This window comes from Schistocerca piceifrons, chromosome 4 (assembly GCF_021461385.2).
Source record: "Schistocerca piceifrons isolate TAMUIC-IGC-003096 chromosome 4, iqSchPice1.1, whole genome shotgun sequence".
Lineage (NCBI taxonomy): Eukaryota > Metazoa > Arthropoda > Insecta > Orthoptera > Acrididae > Schistocerca > Schistocerca piceifrons.
The window spans coordinates 60,370,198-60,387,323 of NC_060141.1; the positions used below are offsets into that span (position 1 = coordinate 60,370,198).

At 42.6% G+C, this 17,126-nt stretch overlaps 1 protein-coding gene across 2 annotated transcripts; it reads left to right on the forward strand.

The window, feature by feature from the left end:
* The first annotated feature begins 1,180 nt into the window (after nt 1-1,180).
* Nucleotides 1,181-10,205, forward strand: LOC124796452. Of its 2 annotated transcripts, none has more exons than XR_007016768.1 (2): nt 1,181-1,237; nt 9,520-10,028. XR_007016768.1 is itself a non-coding variant. In XM_047260670.1 (2 exons), the coding sequence occupies exons 1-2, from the start codon at nt 2,270-2,272 to the stop codon at nt 10,123-10,125; spliced, it is 618 nt and encodes a 205-aa protein (XP_047116626.1). In that variant the 5' UTR covers nt 2,132-2,269; the 3' UTR covers nt 10,126-10,205. The 2 variants fall into 2 exon arrangements, 1 of the variants encoding a protein (XP_047116626.1); XM_047260670.1 differs by lacking the exon at nt 1,181-1,237 and adding an exon at nt 2,132-2,281 and having other exon boundaries at nt 9,520-10,205.
* The last annotated feature ends 6,921 nt before the right edge of the window (nt 10,206-17,126 follow it).

Genomic DNA, 17,126 nt, shown 5'->3' on the forward strand with positions numbered 1-17,126 from the left:
CACTATATTTGGTTTTTGCACTAATTCTATGTTGATGTAAGAGAATGGATTCTACAAGAATGTGGTGTTGACATATCAAGCTGTTCACCACCTTGAATGATGGAGATGCTACTATGGACTTACTGTTTGGTGTACCTAATGCACTACCAAAATGATAACATACAATATTAATTCAACATTTCAGTGTCTTGGCTACACTGATGAATACTTCAGGGAAGAGAACTTCAGATTGTCTCACTTGGTGTTGTGGTTCTGTAGAAAGATATGGACTTTCAGCACAGCTATGTGCAACCCACTGTGCTACAACCATGATGCTATCCTTCCCATTCCTTTCCTAGTTCTAAATAAAATGATAGAGACTTATAAAGTGCGAGTGCACTTCATTTCATTTGTTAATATGATCAGATGTCCTAAATATGCTAAAGATTTTTATAGTGCATGTGCACTTTATTTCTTTTCTTAATGTATTCAGTACTTGTAAAATGCTAAAGACTTTTACAGTGCATGTGCACTTTATTTCATTTGTTAATGTATTCAGTTTTTGTAAAAAATGCTAAAGACTTACACAGTGTGTGTGTGCACTTCATTTCATTTGTTAATATGATCAGTTGTCTTAAATATGCTAAAGACTTGTACAGTGTGTGGGCACTTTATTTCATTTGTTAATGTATTCAGTTCATGTAAATATGCTAAAGACCTCTACAGTGCATGTGCACTTTATGTCATTTGTTAATATATTTTGTACTCATTGCGTATACACTATTTAATTTCTTAATATGTTCTGTACTCATTGCATGTACATTTTGTCATTTCCTAATATGTTCTGTACTCAGTGCATGTGCACTCTATTTAATTTCTTAATATGTTCTGCACTTATCAATAATGTGTATACTCTGTGACTGTAGACTTAGTAACTAAATAGATTATAGAAAAATTTGTTGCTCATGGCAAGTCCAATTGACTCACCATCGCCCCCCAAAGTGGAGGGTTATGTAAGAGGTCCATGATTAAGGAATTTGTTGCCAGTGCACTCAAGCAGATGTAATTTAGATGGATTGCTCATGCACTACCTGCGATATGTAAGCTATAAGAAAATCTGAGACCAAAGAGCAGTGTTGACTGCAGTAGGAACTGTGTAGCAGTAGGAGTAAGTAGTTGCTAGCGAGTAGTCTGGTGTATTGTGTTGGCTGGGCCGGTCATCTGGAGCGATGGCGGAGCCTGAGCATTTTAGTATAAGGTAAAAGCACCCTCGTGCCTATGTACTATTGTTACGTCAAGCCACATGTAAATGTTTAAAAAAAAATCTCTTAATAATAATCTTTCTTATAAAAAATTAACTTTTGATAATCATTCATCTCAATTCAAAGAACTTACTAATTTCTCGAATCCATGGTCATCCCGATTATTGTAAAGAAATATCAGTTGTTTCTTTTTATACATGACAAATCTATCGGCCAGCATTGCACAGCGCTGTGCCAGAAAAATTTCTTATAGGAGCAGATATACACGCGTTATTCGGCGACCTTATTGAGGGAAGAATTTTCTATTTATTCAGAATGATCTTTCAAGGCCATGATGCAGCACTGCTGACGTCCAAAATATACCAGTTCAAATTCACAGTCAATTACTGAAAGGTTATAAGTGAGCCACAATTTTTTATTGAGAGATTAGTCACACATTTTTATTATTGATAGGTTACGGAATTTTTTTGTGGGGAGGTTACACTTAATGTCAATGTTATAATTATATTTTTTTATTGTTGGGAGGTTATTATACATACAGAATTTTTTGTGGGGAGGTTAACTGCAATAATAAACAAAATAATGCATTTCTTTCTGTGAATGTTGTGGTTGTTCCATTTGAAACCACTGCCCCTGTAACGGCAGCATTAGTAGGTGTGACGAATTTTTTTTCCAGTTTCACATGATGTATTCTCACAGACTACAGGATGAGGAAATTCTGGAGTGCCTTTTCGCAGATATTGCTTCAGATCCTGACTCACAGATTGACACTAACAGTGACAGTGAAAGTGGTGTGCTAGCTGAAGACAGTGATCTGGATTTGCGAATGAAAACACCTGTTTTATCTCAAATTATTTCGGAAAGTGAGAGTGAGGACCATGTAGACAATGACAGTGATGATAGTTTCAGCACTAATGACGATTTGCCACTGTCTTCCATTGCGAATTTTTCATGGAGAAAGGATGTCGGTGCAATGAACTTTGCCGCCAATTTTTCAGAGGAAGCTGGTGTACGAGGAAAACTTAAAAATGACAGTGAAGGTATGCAACCACTAGATTTTTTTTTGTGTCTGTTTTGTGACACTATGTTAGAACACATAGTTTTACAGTCTAACCTGTACGCAACACAGAAAGATGACAATTTCAGGCCTTTTTCTAAAGCGGAACTAAAAGTATTTTTGGCCATAAACATTCTAATGGGAATGAAGAAACCTTGTTATTATCGTGATTGCTGGTCATCCCATAAGGAACTTCGAGATGAGTACATTTCCTCACTAATGTTGGTAAAAAGGTTCAGCTGGATTTTGACACACATTCACATCAATGACAATGCTGTAATGCCTTCAAGGGAGAGCAGAAATTATGACAAATTATATAAAATCCGTCCACTAATCAATCAGATACTGATAAACTTCAAAGAATTCTATGCACCTACTAAGGAGCAAGCTATAGATGAATGCATGGTGAAGTTCAAAGGACGAATCGCATTCATATCAATATATGCTCCAAAAGCCAATCAAGAGGGGTTACAAAATCTGGGTCAGAGCTGATAAGCTTGGATATATTTGTGATTTTCAGATATATACCGGAAAAGTTGAAGGCATAGTGGAAAAATCCTTAGGAAAGAGAATTGTGGGAGATATGTGTAAAGGCTTGGAAGGAAAGGGATACCACATATACTTTGACAATTTTTTTACCAGTGTCTCACTTTTGCAGAACCTAAAAGATGACAGACTTTTTGCCTGTGGAACAATTAGATTACACAGAAAAGAAGTTCATACACTAAAAACAAAGAGTTGCAAAGAGGAGAGTTTGACTGGTCAGTTCGTTCTGTTGGCATTGCCTGCGTCAAATGGAAAGACAAACGTGTAGTCATGTTGCTGTCTACAACTGATTCGCCTGTATGTGTTGAAGAAGTCAGCAGTAAAGAAAAGGATGGAAAAATCACAAAGATACCTTGCCCAAAGATAGTGATATCATTTAATGCAAATATGGGATGTGTCGATAAGGCAGATATGATGAACAGTTTTTATGCTATAGACAGGAAATCACGAAGGTGTGGGCCAAGATTATTTTGGTGTATAGTTGATATTTCTATTGGAAATGCATTTATTCTGTTTCGATTATGTAATCCAACAGTGAAGCAAGTGCTAAAGGATTTTCGAAGACTTGTTGCCACAGGCCTGGTAGGCAGTAGTGTCTTCAAAGATAGTCCTGGCCATCCCAGTACACCATCAGAATCATCTGCAAAAAAATTGAAAACCGTTGTTCCCCATGAGAAACGTATATCGGAAGTAAAACATCTGCCAAAACATGGAACCTCAAGGCGCTGTGTGCACTGTAGCATAAAGAAAGAACCCCACAGAAGCAGATGGACATGTAGTCACTGCCAGGTAGCCTTATGCTTATCTGCAGAAAGGAATTGCTTTTTACTGTATCATCAAAAGTGATGACATTTAGCAGGCAGTGGCTCCATTTGAAACCACCATGTATGTATTCAGTTTATGTATATTTCATTTAATTTTTACATTTTTCTGTCTCACTGTATAAAAATTAATACAATAAAACCAAGGAAAAATTAAAAATTAATTTTGTTTATTTTGCCCCTGAAAGGGTTAAACTCCGCAAACAATGCCTGGCACTTTAGTGTGAGGTCCAATACTGTTTCATAGCAGGAATAGGTAGCGGAGTCCTGTCTGTCGATAGATGGTCACTGTTTACACCACTGATCAGTGTGCGGCCATCGATAGGCAGTAGTAAGGCCTTACCCAGGTCCAGCAGACGATTATAATGTCTCAAAAAAATCTGCACCCAACACTGGCTCTACAGTGTCGGCCATGAAAAATGTCCATGGGAGAGGGCTGCGTTTGTCCAGTTGAACTGTTATAGAGGATGTACCTATCACAGGTATCAATGAATCGTTCGCAGCACGTAGTTGTGTAGTGGATGGTGCATGCTTTCCAAGTGCCAGATGAGATGGCAGTGTGCTAATGTCAGCGCCCATGTCGACTAGGCATTACATGTAGTGGTGCTGGTGCGGCATAGAGGTTATGAGAGTATTGATAGAGGCCAACGACAAGGCTCACTGGAAACACGCCACCAACGCCCTCTCAGCTGTCAGTATTTAGGATCGCCATTGCAGACTGCAGGGCCATCTCAGTCAGTTCAGGTAGCGCCATGTGAGATCCAGCATATCACTGAGATGGAGCCGCAGACTTAGCCTCTAGCACAGAGACAGGCAGCACGTAGCAACCTTATAGCGGACATAATGGACTTCTACTTCAACAGCTTTGAGGCTATGAGAACTATACAGAAAAGAGCTTGTACCACAGCACATGGAAACTCAAGTACCTCTTTGTTTATGAATAAATAACCCAATTATTAATTGTGTGCAGTTTGTGTTGTAGAATGAGGATACCAGTCACCAACCAACATCCTCTCCTTGCTTCCCATGGTGCAGCTCTACAGAGACAACGAGACGATATGTTGTTGCTGTTGTTGTGGTCCTCAGTCCAGAGACTGACTTAATGCAGCTCTACATGCTACTCTATCCTGTGCAAGATTCTTCATCTCTGAGTAAATACTGCAACCTACATCCTTCTGAATCTGCTCAGTGTGTTTATCTCTTGGTCTACTTCTACTATTTTACCCTCCACGATACCATCCAATACTAAACTGCTGATCCCTTGATGCCTCAGAACGTGTCCTACCAACCGATCCCTTCTTTTAGTCAAGTTGTCCACAAGCTCCTCTTCTCCCCAATTCTATTCAATACCTCCTCATTAGTTATGTGATCTACCCATCTAATCTTCAGCATTCTTCTGTAGCACCACATTTCGAAAGCTTCTATTCTCTTTTTTTCTAAACTATTTATCGTCCACGTTTCACTTCCATACATGGCTACACTCCATACAAATACTTTCAGAAACGACTTCCTGACATTTAAATCAATACTCGATGTTAACAAATTTTTCTTCTTCAGAAACGCTTTCCTTGCCATTGCCAGTCTACATTTTATATCTCCTCTACTTCGATCATCATCAGTTACTTTGCTCCCCAAATAGCAAAACTCCTTTACTACTTTCAGTGTCTCATTTCCTAATGTAATACCCTCAGCATCGCCTGACTTAATTCGACTACATTCCATTATCCCCGTTTTGCTTTTGTTGATGTTCATCTTATACCCTCCTTTCAAGACACTGTCCATTCTGTTCAACTACTCTGCCAAGTCCTTTGCTGTCTCTGACAGACTTACAATGTAATCGGCGAACCTCAAAGTTTTTATTTCTTCTCCATGGATTTTAATACCTACTCCGAACTTTTCTTTTGTTTCCTTTATTGCTTGCTCAATATACAGATTGAATAACATTGGGGATAGGCTACAACCCTGTCTCACTCCCTTCCCAACCACTGCTTGCCTTTCATATCCCTCGACTCTAATAACTGGCATCTGCTTTCTGTACAAATTGTAAGTAGCCTTTCGCTCACTGTATTTTACCCCTGCCAGCTTCAGAATTTGAAAGAGAGTATTCCAATCAACATTGTCAAAAGCTTTTTCTAAGTCTACAAATGCTAGAAACGTAGGTTTGCCTTTCCTTAATCTATTTTCTAAGATAAGTCGTAGGGTCAGTATTGCCTCACGTGTTCCAACATTTCTACGGAATCCAAACTGATCTTCCCCGAGGTCGGCTTCTATCAGTTTTTCCATTCATCTGTAAAGAATTCGCGTTAGTATTTTGCAGCTGTGACTTATTAAACTGATAGTTCGGTAATTTTCACATCTGTCAACACCTGCTTTCTTTGGGATTGGAATTATTATATACTTTTTGAAGTCTGAGGGTATTTCGCCTGTCTCATAAATCTTGCTCACCAGATGGTAGAGTTTTGTCAGGACTGGCTCTCCCAAGGCTGTCAGTAGTTCTAATAGAATGTTGTCTACTTCGAGGGCCTTGTTCCGACTCAGGTCCTTCAGTGCTCTCTCAAACTCTTCACGCAGTATCATATCTCCCATTTCATCTTCATCTACATCCTCTTCCATTTCCATAATACCGGGCGATAAGTTTGACTGGGCTCCGATTTGTCGGATCGAGTCGCCCCTTGCTCGCGACCGCCCCAAGCAGCCACAACCGCGAGGGCGTACACAGACGCACCGATAGCCACGTTAACATTTAAACAAGCCAGTGAACTTAGTGAAGTCTTGCCCTAGATGTTTTGCTCACCATAAGAGACAGGACTGCCCCTCACGTAACTTAACGTGTTACATGTATGGAAAAAAGGCCATGTCCAAGCAGTTTGTTTGCAAAGGCACAAAAACGCCAATTTTACCCGCTCTCAGAGAAAACATGCTCGTACACATGCAGTGAATATGGTGTTTTCCAAACCTACAACCGGTTGCCACAAACGAAAGATTAAGGTTGTGCCTCATTCTCACCCTAGTGCTGTGTAACAACTTTCTGACAAACTATTTGTCCCATTACGCATTGCTGGCCGTCCTGTGAACTTTCAGTCAGACACAGGTGCCTCACTAACATTGCTTAATCGTGCCAAGTACGAACAGTTAGGCTCACCACTCTTTATAAATATAGAAAGCACTTCACGGCTTACAACGGACAGGAAATTCCAGTGATTGGACAGTGCAGTTTGCCTGCCATATATGAATCTCACACTAGGACAGTGAATTTTACTGTATTGAAGTCAAGAGACAGTGAGAACATTTTCGGTTTAGATGCCTTTGATTTTTTTGACTTAGCATCCACGACAATGTACTGTCGGTCTCTAAATTTGTACCACAAGACAGAGTAGATAGTTTGCTTAAAGAATTTCCTAAACTATTTACCGAAGGAATGGGAAAAGCTAATAACTTTGTAGCGCATGTTACACTGAAAGACAATGCACAGCCTAAGTTTTTTCAAGCCCACCCCGTTCCAATTGCTTTACGAGGTAAAGTAGTCAGTAAACTGAAATAATTTCAAGGTAATGGTGTAATTGCTCCCATTCAAGCTAGTCAGTGGTCAAGTCCACCAGTTTTGTTGCCTAAGCCTTCTGGTCGCATTCGTCTTTGTGTTGACTTCAAGTCTGCAGTCAACCCACCGTCGGTGAGGAACTGATGGACACGCCTGGTGCAGGACGTTACTTTTGTAAGGTAGATTTGCGTGATACCTATTTGCAAATTCCAATGGATGAAGAATCGTAGAAAGTGTTTGTTGTAAATACACGCTTATGATTGTTCAAATATTTGCGTGTGCCCTTTGGCAGTGCTTCTAATACCCGCCATTTTTCAACGTTACTTGCAACAGCTGACTACAAAAGTGCCATTTTGCTCAAACTACCTTGATGATATTGCTGTCTCGGGTCGTACACCAGAGAAACACATTGCCAATTTGCGTGCTCTATCTCGAGTGTTGTCAGAAGCAGGACTCAAGTGTCGTCTCGAAAAGTGTGACTTTTTTCAAACTTAGGCCATTTGATAAACAGTCAGGGTGTGCATCCCCTCCAATCTCATTTGCTTGCAATCCGTGACCTGCCTGTTCCTCGCAATGTGTCACAACTGCAGTCAGTAGTAGGCAAGATGACGAACTACTTTCGGTTCATATCAAATGCCGATAAGATCGCGGTTCCATTATATTGCTTGCGTCGCAAAACTGTGCCTTTTGTGTGGTGTAAAGATCGTAAAGATGCGTTTCAGAAACTCAAAAATGCTTTGCTTAGTGACAGATGTTTAGTACATTTTGACCCTGCCAAGCCAGTAGTTTTGCAAGTCGGCGCTTCTACTACAGAATCGGCTCTGCGCTTTCGCACAGAATTGGTGCACAGGACAGACCTGTTGCTTTTGCTTCAAAATTGTTAACTGAATTCAGTGAAATTACTCTCAAATTGAAAAAGAAGCTCTCGCTAATGTGTATGGTGTGATAAAATTCCATCACTAGTTGTATGGTTGCAAGTTCTATTTAGCGACAGATCACAAGCCTTTGCAGTCCTTGTTTCATCCCTCAAAACCAGTTCCTACGCGTATTGCTCGAAAATCGCGACGATGGGCTTTGTTGCTTTCACAGAATCAGTATGAAATTGTTAGAGACCTACAGCAAAGCATGGCTATGCAGACACCCTATCTCGCCTTCCGATTGGCCCCGACTCTGATTTTGATGCCTCTGCCACATTTTGTTGCCATATCGATGCGCAAAACTAAAAAATGAATTGCTGAAATCTTTTCCCTTGAACCACAGAAAAATAGCACAGGCCGCGAGAGCAGACCCAGACCTCAAGATTTTGCTGCATTACATTCGCACGTCTTGGCCTTGTTCATTGAACAGTATCCAGAACTCAGTTGTGCGCCGATATTTTGCACGTCGGCATAGACTTTCCGTTTAACAAGGTGTGATTCTAGTTCAAAATGGCCGTGTACAATCGCGTGTGCTTATTCCCAAAGCATTGGAAAAGGATGTGTTGGGATTGCTCCACTAAGGACCTTGGGGAATAGTTCCCACTAAAACGGTTAGCCGCTGGCACTCTGCTTTGCAGGGCATGGACGCCCGGATTGAACAGATGACGTCACAGTGTCGCGCATGCGCGGAGAACCAATCCACTCTGCCACAGACATTTGCAGCTTCACCTTCGCAGGACCACTTTCGAACACTGGTTGGCTCATAGCGGTAGACTCTTTTAACAAGTTCCTATTTGTGGTGCGTATGGCTTCCACCACATCACATAGCACCATTAAAGCGTTGTCCTCAATATTTTGCATTGAAGGTTTGCCAGAAGTACTTGTGTTGGACAACGGACCACAGTTCACTTTACGTGAATTTGAACAGTTTTGTGAACACAATGGCATTCGTCATCTAACAAGTGCTCCATTTCACCCACAGTCCAATAGAGAAGCAGAACACTTTGTACGTACTTTCAAACAACAGATGACCCAGCTTCACACCACCCACACATGGAAACAGGCACTGCAACTGTTTCTCGCTTCCTATCGCTCCCACCCACGAGACGGACCATCACCTGAAGAACTTCTACATGACCGCTGCCATCGGACGTTGCTACACTTGTTACATCCTCTGCAGCATCCAGCGCCGCCAACGGTCCGCAAGTATCGTTTTGCGCCGCGCAATCTTGTTCTTTTCAGGGTTTATGGCAACTGTGGGCACTGGGAAAGAGGCGTAATCCAGGAGTGCATTGGCTCAAATACTTAACTGTAGGTCCCGATGGTTTGCAGCGCCACCACCAGAACCAAATTCGCGCATGTCACTTGCCCCATGATTATGCTGCTTTTCTTCCCCCAGATTAACAGCTTCAAAGGACCATACGGCCTTCGCAGCAGCCTGCTGGTGCCACCAGGGTACCCCAGGAGGAGCGGATGGACTATACGCCATCGCCCCTGCCATCTCCGCTCGCTGACCCCATGGACCTGGATCCGCCATCGCCGTCATTACCCCAACAAACATCCTCAGGCTTGGACGTATGCTCTGGAGCAGTTTTCCAGAGGATGTTTCTGTTGCCTCGCAAGCCAGATGGCGGGGTACGGCCGGGAGTCTCCTGTCCTCCACAGTCACTGCTCCTGGCCCATCACAAAATCCAGCGTCCTGTCTGTCTCCTTGTTGTCGTGCGGCATTTCAGGGGGGAGGAATGTGCTCACATACACTGGCATCAGCACACCATATAGCATAGAGGTTACGAGAGTATCGATAAAGGCCAACGACAAGACTCGCTGGAAACACGCCGCCAACTCCATCTCAGCCGCCAGCGTTTTGGATCGCGGCTGCGGACTGGAGGGCCAGTTTAGTCAGTTAGTTCGAGTCTGCATGCCATGTGAGATCCAACGTATCACCGAGACAGAGCCGCAGACTTTGCCTCTAGCACAGAGAAGGCAGCATTTACCAATCTTATAGTGAACATAGCGGACTTCTACTTCAACAGCATTGAGACTGCGTGGACTATACAGAAGAGAGCTTGTACCACAGTGCATGGAAACTTAAGTCAAATATCTCTTTGTTTATGAATAAAGAACCAGTTATTAACTGAATGCAGTTTGTGTTATAGAAAGAGGATACCGGCCACCAACCAACATCCTCTCCTTGCTTCCCATGGTAAAGCTCTACAGAAGCAATGAGGCAACATAAAAGCAGTTAAAGAAAATATAACAGTACGCTCTAAGATGGTTGTCATAGATGAAGAGCTATGTGCCATTAGAATGTAGACACAGGATGTGATGGGTGTTGTCATGTTTCGTAGTAAGCAGGGAAGTGACGTGATGCACCTGTGTCAGACTGCTGTACTAGTTTGGGTAGCTGCAGGGTGGATGGTAGTAGCATGCGTCAGCACGAAAGTATGTGTGGAACCAGCAGGGGCAATGCGGCCGAGTACGTGCAGTATTCTGGCAGGGTGAGTTGTGATGGTTAGGTGTGGGTTGACAGCCAGGCGTGAATGTGGCAGGTAGTTCTTTACATTCCACTACAAATGCAGTGTCTGGGTCCGTCGTGATATCCGATTGTTGGGGCCTCACTGCAGCGGTGTCTTGCAAGGCTACTGCGAATGTGGCATGGAAGGATTCGCTGTGGTTGGAGCAGCTTGGTGACTGTCTGTTGGCCAGACACTGTGCACTGAGAACTGCGTTGTGGTCTTTGTGGGTACAGCTAGTGTGCAGGTTGGCCCAGGCTGGCTGTAGATGGGACCAGTGTTTACGTCAGTGCTGGAGCCAATGCGAGTGTATATCAAGAGGTGATGTTGCGTGAATGCAAGGTTTCGGTCGGCAAGGCATGACTGGGTTTCCAGCACTTTGTCCTCATGCATTAGCATGGCTGTCTGTGAGTTTCCAGGCAGCTTGAGAAGCCATAGAGAGCACGATCTGGTAGGACGTTTGTGTAGATTCGGAAGCATAACCTGTGGCAGAGTACTGAAGGGGATGTAACACCTATTTTTGACCTATTTTGTACCCGTATCGATATTTCTATGTCAATTGTAATATTGCTTATGTATAATGTTGTAACAGATACAACATTATACATAAGCAATATTACAATTGACATATAAATATCGATGTTGTTGTTGTTGAAGACAACAACAACAACAACAACAACAACAACAACAACGACGATATTTCTATGTCAATTTAATATTGCTTATGTATAATGTTGTATCTGTAATGGAAATTCTTTGACTATGTATACATGTTTCAGTTATGTGAAACTTTTGAACAATATTGTTTAAATTATGCTTGTGGATTTAAATAACTAATGGAATGATTGTTATGTAATTTACTGTAAATGACTTGGTCCATAGTAATGGAACATAGGGTTGAATGTAAAAGATGTGGGGAAGCCCCGCAGCTATGGAAGTAGCCTTGCAGAGTGGAAAAGGTGTGGTTGCTGCACATGTGGCAACTAGTCCTTTGTGACAGATAAGGAGTCTGGGCTGAGCAGTGCTGGGGTTAACGTCTCGTTAGCAGTAGCGGATAATTTCGGCTCATATTCCTAGAGTTTTGAGGCCAGAAGAGCTAAAGGGCCGTATTTATGGGCCTCGGGTGCTGCATTTGGTGATACCATTATCATGGCATGGTTTTTGGCCCTATAAAAATATAATTTCGATGCCAAGATGATATGTAACAGGGCGAGACCAACAGTATTGCTATGACTGCATCGCTACCAGGTTAATAGCCACTGAAAATTGCGCCACCAGTGCCACTAGCCTTCCACTAAATTGTTTATATTTAGCACTCTTTAAATGGACCAGGTATTTGTGAAATTTGTCTGATTTTAACAATAATTGTGATGTTGCTAAAAACTCTGTTTTATACCCGTGATTATCCCAAATCACGAACCTGGAAGGATTCCTATCCTAGTGAATTTAATTCCGAGTCTCCTAATTTATTGAGAGAAAGTGGCTGAACTTGAATTTATTGTTATGTTGCCAGTTGCACAGCCAACTATATTTGTTGATTAGGTCAAGAGACTACTTATGAAAGCACATTTGTTATTTAGAGTTATAGTTTGTTGTGCTATATTTAATTAATAATTAATGATAAGAATACTTACCAGTTCTCATACATACTGATTAGCTTTGTTAATGAGCATGGCTCTTCAAACCATGAAAGTTTATTGGGCCTCACGTACTAGCAAAGTTAGTTAATGAAGCATTTCAAAGGCTCCTTCATAGCCAGAGTAGTTAGATTTTCATTCTGTGTAGTTGCTTCATAGCGAGTTTAATAAAGAACTTTTTACTGTGTTATCTACTCTAATTTAGCTTCATTAATGCACAGACATAGAGACCCTGTACTAACCAATGAAGTTATAGATTATGATCATTAGTGGACCCCCTGATTTAAATTAAGAATTATTTGAAGCTTTTTCCCTGTTCAGTATTGCAACAAATTTCACGTGTTTCAGTAATTTGGTATATAAACTGATGCACGTAGTTCATTTAAGGTATGTGTTGCTGAGGGGCATATGTTACTGTTTACTATTTCGTTGGTCATTTGTTTGTTAGCAGCACATTTATCTGCAAGGTTAGGTAACTGTGTTCTATTAAGAACAGTTATAAGGAAAGAGTTTAGTGTGTATGTGTCAAGGAAAGTTAGGTTAGCCTAAGCACTGCCTTCTGCTTTATCGTTTTGCTTGACACAAGAATGCTTAATTAGGCTGGCGACCGCTTTTAATATGTAATGTTACAACTTGCTTTTGTGCTGGGAGAACGTCTGTTACCTGACCCACTGGTTTACTGTTAGTTACTCTGTGCTGGAGTGTTTCGGAAATGAATCCTAGTTTGATTGTTCTGCTTCCATTAGGTTATCTCAAGACCATCTTTCTCAAAAATTCCTCGCAGAGGTATAACGTTATCACCGATTGCCATTTAAGGTGGTCGGTGTTAGCATTACAGGGTATCATAGCCAAGCAACATCTCGGCGACGGCTATGTGGAGTTGTTCAGGTTAACATGACAGGAACTGTAGTATGATCATCTTTGCTGTCTTGTATCTGTCAGGGAATGTCGCCTGTAATAGGAGGTCGCTGACAAGATAGGCGTTGGTGTGGAGGTGGTTCACAAGCACCAAAAACTTGCCATGGTCGTCAGTGATCCCAGCTGACACCATCATGCACTCTCAGAGTGCAAACCATACTTGTGGAGAATTAACTTGTAGCAGTGGCAGACGTAACTCAGCATGTAGCCAGTGGTAATCTTTCTGGTGTTGAGGGGCTGGGTCCTGTATCAGGTTCTTGTAATCATACAAAGTACATAATGCGAGTTAGTCATCTCTGTCTGGTAGCACTGGTAGAGGCGACAGCTGGTGTTGCCGCACGACAGTCGCGCCCGATTATCAAGGGACGCAGAGCGGGTGATGTGGCTGGTGTGTTGGTGTCGTGGAGCACAGCGTTATGGTGGGGAACCGAGGAACGCGGCGCGGTGGACAGGTCCTGGTTGGTGGCAATCGTGGCGGATAGTGAACAGTGTAGGTCAGCCAATGCAGCGGCTGTTGTAGGTACTCCTCTTGTTCCAACGGTGCATGGGTCGCAGTTGCTGTCAGGCTCGCCATATTGATATGCTTTGGTTGTGAGGTGTGAAAACCATGCCCCGTTACAGGAAGATACAGTGTGCCTGCTTGTTGAGTGCCTTCACGTGGCAAGTGTGGCACGGAGCGCTACGAGGCTGCTCGGGTAACGTACGGTACCGCGCAGAACCTAAAGTTCAGGCGTAGGCTGTGGAAAAACATGGTCTGGCACAGGAAGGTCACTTACAGGATGGATCTGTGCGCAATAACCCGTAAATATCGGTTCTCTGCAGTGGAAGGCGGTCATACATGGTGGCGATTGTTTATCAACAATTGCGGTATTCTGGAGGGTGTCCGTAATTTGGTACATTGCACATGGAACGTCGATATGCTCTGAGTCATTGGAATGAAAATGAGTGTGGTGTAGTTCGTTAATAGTCACTGATCGGTATCATAGTAGCACTGGTTAGGTGGGAGGCGGAGACGGTGGCAAGCAGCCATTGTTCACCGTGTATGGTCACTGTTAATGTAGTACAGTTAATTATGGAAGTGGCAGGCTTCGTCTCACCAACTTCATTAACAACATCGTATTTGATTTGCGATTTAGTTTGTTCTTCCGTTTGGCGTAAGGTAAAGATGCGCTGGTTCGGCGGTTGTTGAAACAATGGGAACAAACTTGACCGTTCGAGAACCACAGTTGCACTGGTTATATTGTCTGGGAATAGAGGCACAAATAAATCATGTGTAGTGATGCTTGGCCATGAAGCACCGTCGTGAGGCGCATTCTTCGTGGTGTGAAGTTTTTATCCCACGGTGAACGGCGGCGTGACGGCGCGAGTATAACTCGGTATTTCGCGGTGCGGTTGAAAAGAAAATAACGGGATCACCATGTAGGCAGTAGGGAGCCGACGAAGTAATTACGATGATAAATAATCACTCGCACTCCCGTCACTTACGATGAATACTTTTACTGTCGCAGCGTATATAAATTGGGTTTAGCATAGAGCACATACTACGCAGAACAGATCTGGCAAAGTTATAGTTGTTCTTGCTGCGGCAGGACAGCGATATAATTGATGGGTAGAGCCAGTGGAACTATGTCCCCACTTGCCTTTTGTCATGCATGTTACTATGCTGGTTGATATCATGTACAACGTTATCAGAGCATTAAATTACTGAGAAGCAAGCACTGCCCGCTCATCGTGGGGAAGATTATGAAAAGATATATTTCTGCATAGCATATGACTTTGGCACTTGGTTTCAAAATAGTCTTTTAGGGTTTTCTAAAACAATATCGAAATTTATATAAGTGTTGTCGAATGGACATAGGTGAAGACTTCCGCTTAAATGCATGAAAATTCAACTCACTTTCCATTGGCTTGTATAGTGATGTGATATTGTGTGGCCATATCGGTGCTTATTTTATAGAAACTGTTTTAAATTTCTTAACAAAAGTAGCGAAATTCACATCCCTGACAAATTTAATTTGCGGTAGCCCCCAAGTAACACACTTAACATCCCTGACAAATCTGATTTGTGACAGCCCCCCACCTGCATTCTATATGACTATGGATACAAAGTCAACATTTCCACTTTCACTAAACAAATCTCCATCTGCAAATCACAAGATGGAAAAGCAGTCTTTCAATTTTTCTATATTATTGCAGTCATCTGTTAATACTGCTCTGGCAAATGCCAGGATAGAGAAGGCATTTCTGTTATTTTCTATTAGGTTCATCCTATTGTTCAACATTTGCAAAAGGTAATAAAGGGAAATAATGTATAGAGTTTTCTAACTTTTTGCATACTTTTGAAATATATTTTGTGATATATTTTGTTTCTCCGTCGAGCTGGCCAGGGTGACCGAGTGGTTCTAGGCGCTACAGTCTGGAACTGCGCGACCGCTACGGCGCAGGTTCGAATCCTGCCTCGGGCATGGTTGTGTGTGATGTCCTTAGGTTCGTTAGGTTTAAGTAGTTCTAAGTTCTAGGGGACTGATGACCTCAGAAGTTAAGTCCCATAGCGCTCACAACCACCGTTCTTCGTCGAACTTTGACATGAAAAAAAATGTTCAAATGTGTGTGAAATCTTATGGGACTTCACTGCTAAGGTCATCAGTCCATAAGCTTACACACTACCCAACCTAAATTACCCTAAGGACAAAAACACACACCCATGCCCGAGGGAGGACTCGAACCTCCGCCGGAACCAGCCGCACAGTCCATGACTGCAGCGCCACAGACCACTCAGCTAGGCTTTGAGGTCATTTCATATGATATCAATGTAGCAATTTCACTCTTAAATGTAGTTATTTCATCTGATACCATTATACTAATTTCATTTTTCAGTATGGTCATATTACCTAATATTCTTTGCAATATTTATCGAAAATCAAGCTCACTAGAAGCTTGTATGGCCGGAAACGTAACGTCGGCTAAAGATCGAACCACTGCGTTTGCAATCTGTTCATTACTGCTAGTTGACAGCATCTCTGACTGAAATGTGTCACTTTATAGTCTGGGAGACGAGTCTTTGGTACTGACAGCTCGGTAGCGTCTTTCCGTTGCCTAGCGACCGCAGGCAGGCAGCCAATGACGGCCTGACTTTGAGTGGGTAGCAAGGGCCACGTTGCCGCTCTGAAACCCGGTCGCGCGCGCTTATGAAACTTACCAGTGTCTGGCGTGCAGGCGGTGCGGTCGTTCGTCGTTTGTCTGAAGTTGAATTCGCAGTTTATTTCGTTTTTGTTGTTTTTAGTGTTTCTTTGTTTATGTTTCGTTGTAAACAATGTCTAGTGCGGCAGGTAGTACCAGCCCAACACAAGAAGTGAAACGGAGGAAGAAAAGTGTGCTACACACCCAGGCCCTTGAATTCGTGTGCTCTGTGAGGGATTACTTTGAGAAAGAAAAGGACAAAGGTGGGCCCTTAATTCCTGTTGTTCAGGTTGTGAAGAGAACTGCAGCAGCATTGAAAATAAGTGGTGGTGGTGGTTAGTGTTTAACGTCCCGTTGACAACGAGGTCATTAGAGACGGAGCGCAAGCTCGGGTTAGGGAAGGATTGGGAAGGAAATCGGCCGTGCCCTTTCAAAGGAACCATCCCGGCATTTGCCTGAAACGATTTAAGGAAATCACGGAAAACCTAAATCAGGATGGCCGGAGACGGGATTGAACCGTCGTCCTCCCGAATGCGAGTCCAGTGTGCTAACCACTGCGCCACCTCGCTCGGTGAAAATAAGTAAGAACACTGTTGTAAAGATAGGGAAAGAACAGTATAGTGTAGGTTTGTGACGAGAGTGGCACAACAAAGCTGCACACACCAGGAAAGAAGCGACCGAGAAATAAGCAGGTGACAGCTTTGGACGATTTTCAGAAAGATGCTATTCGTCGTCATATATACAGCTATTGTAAGAGA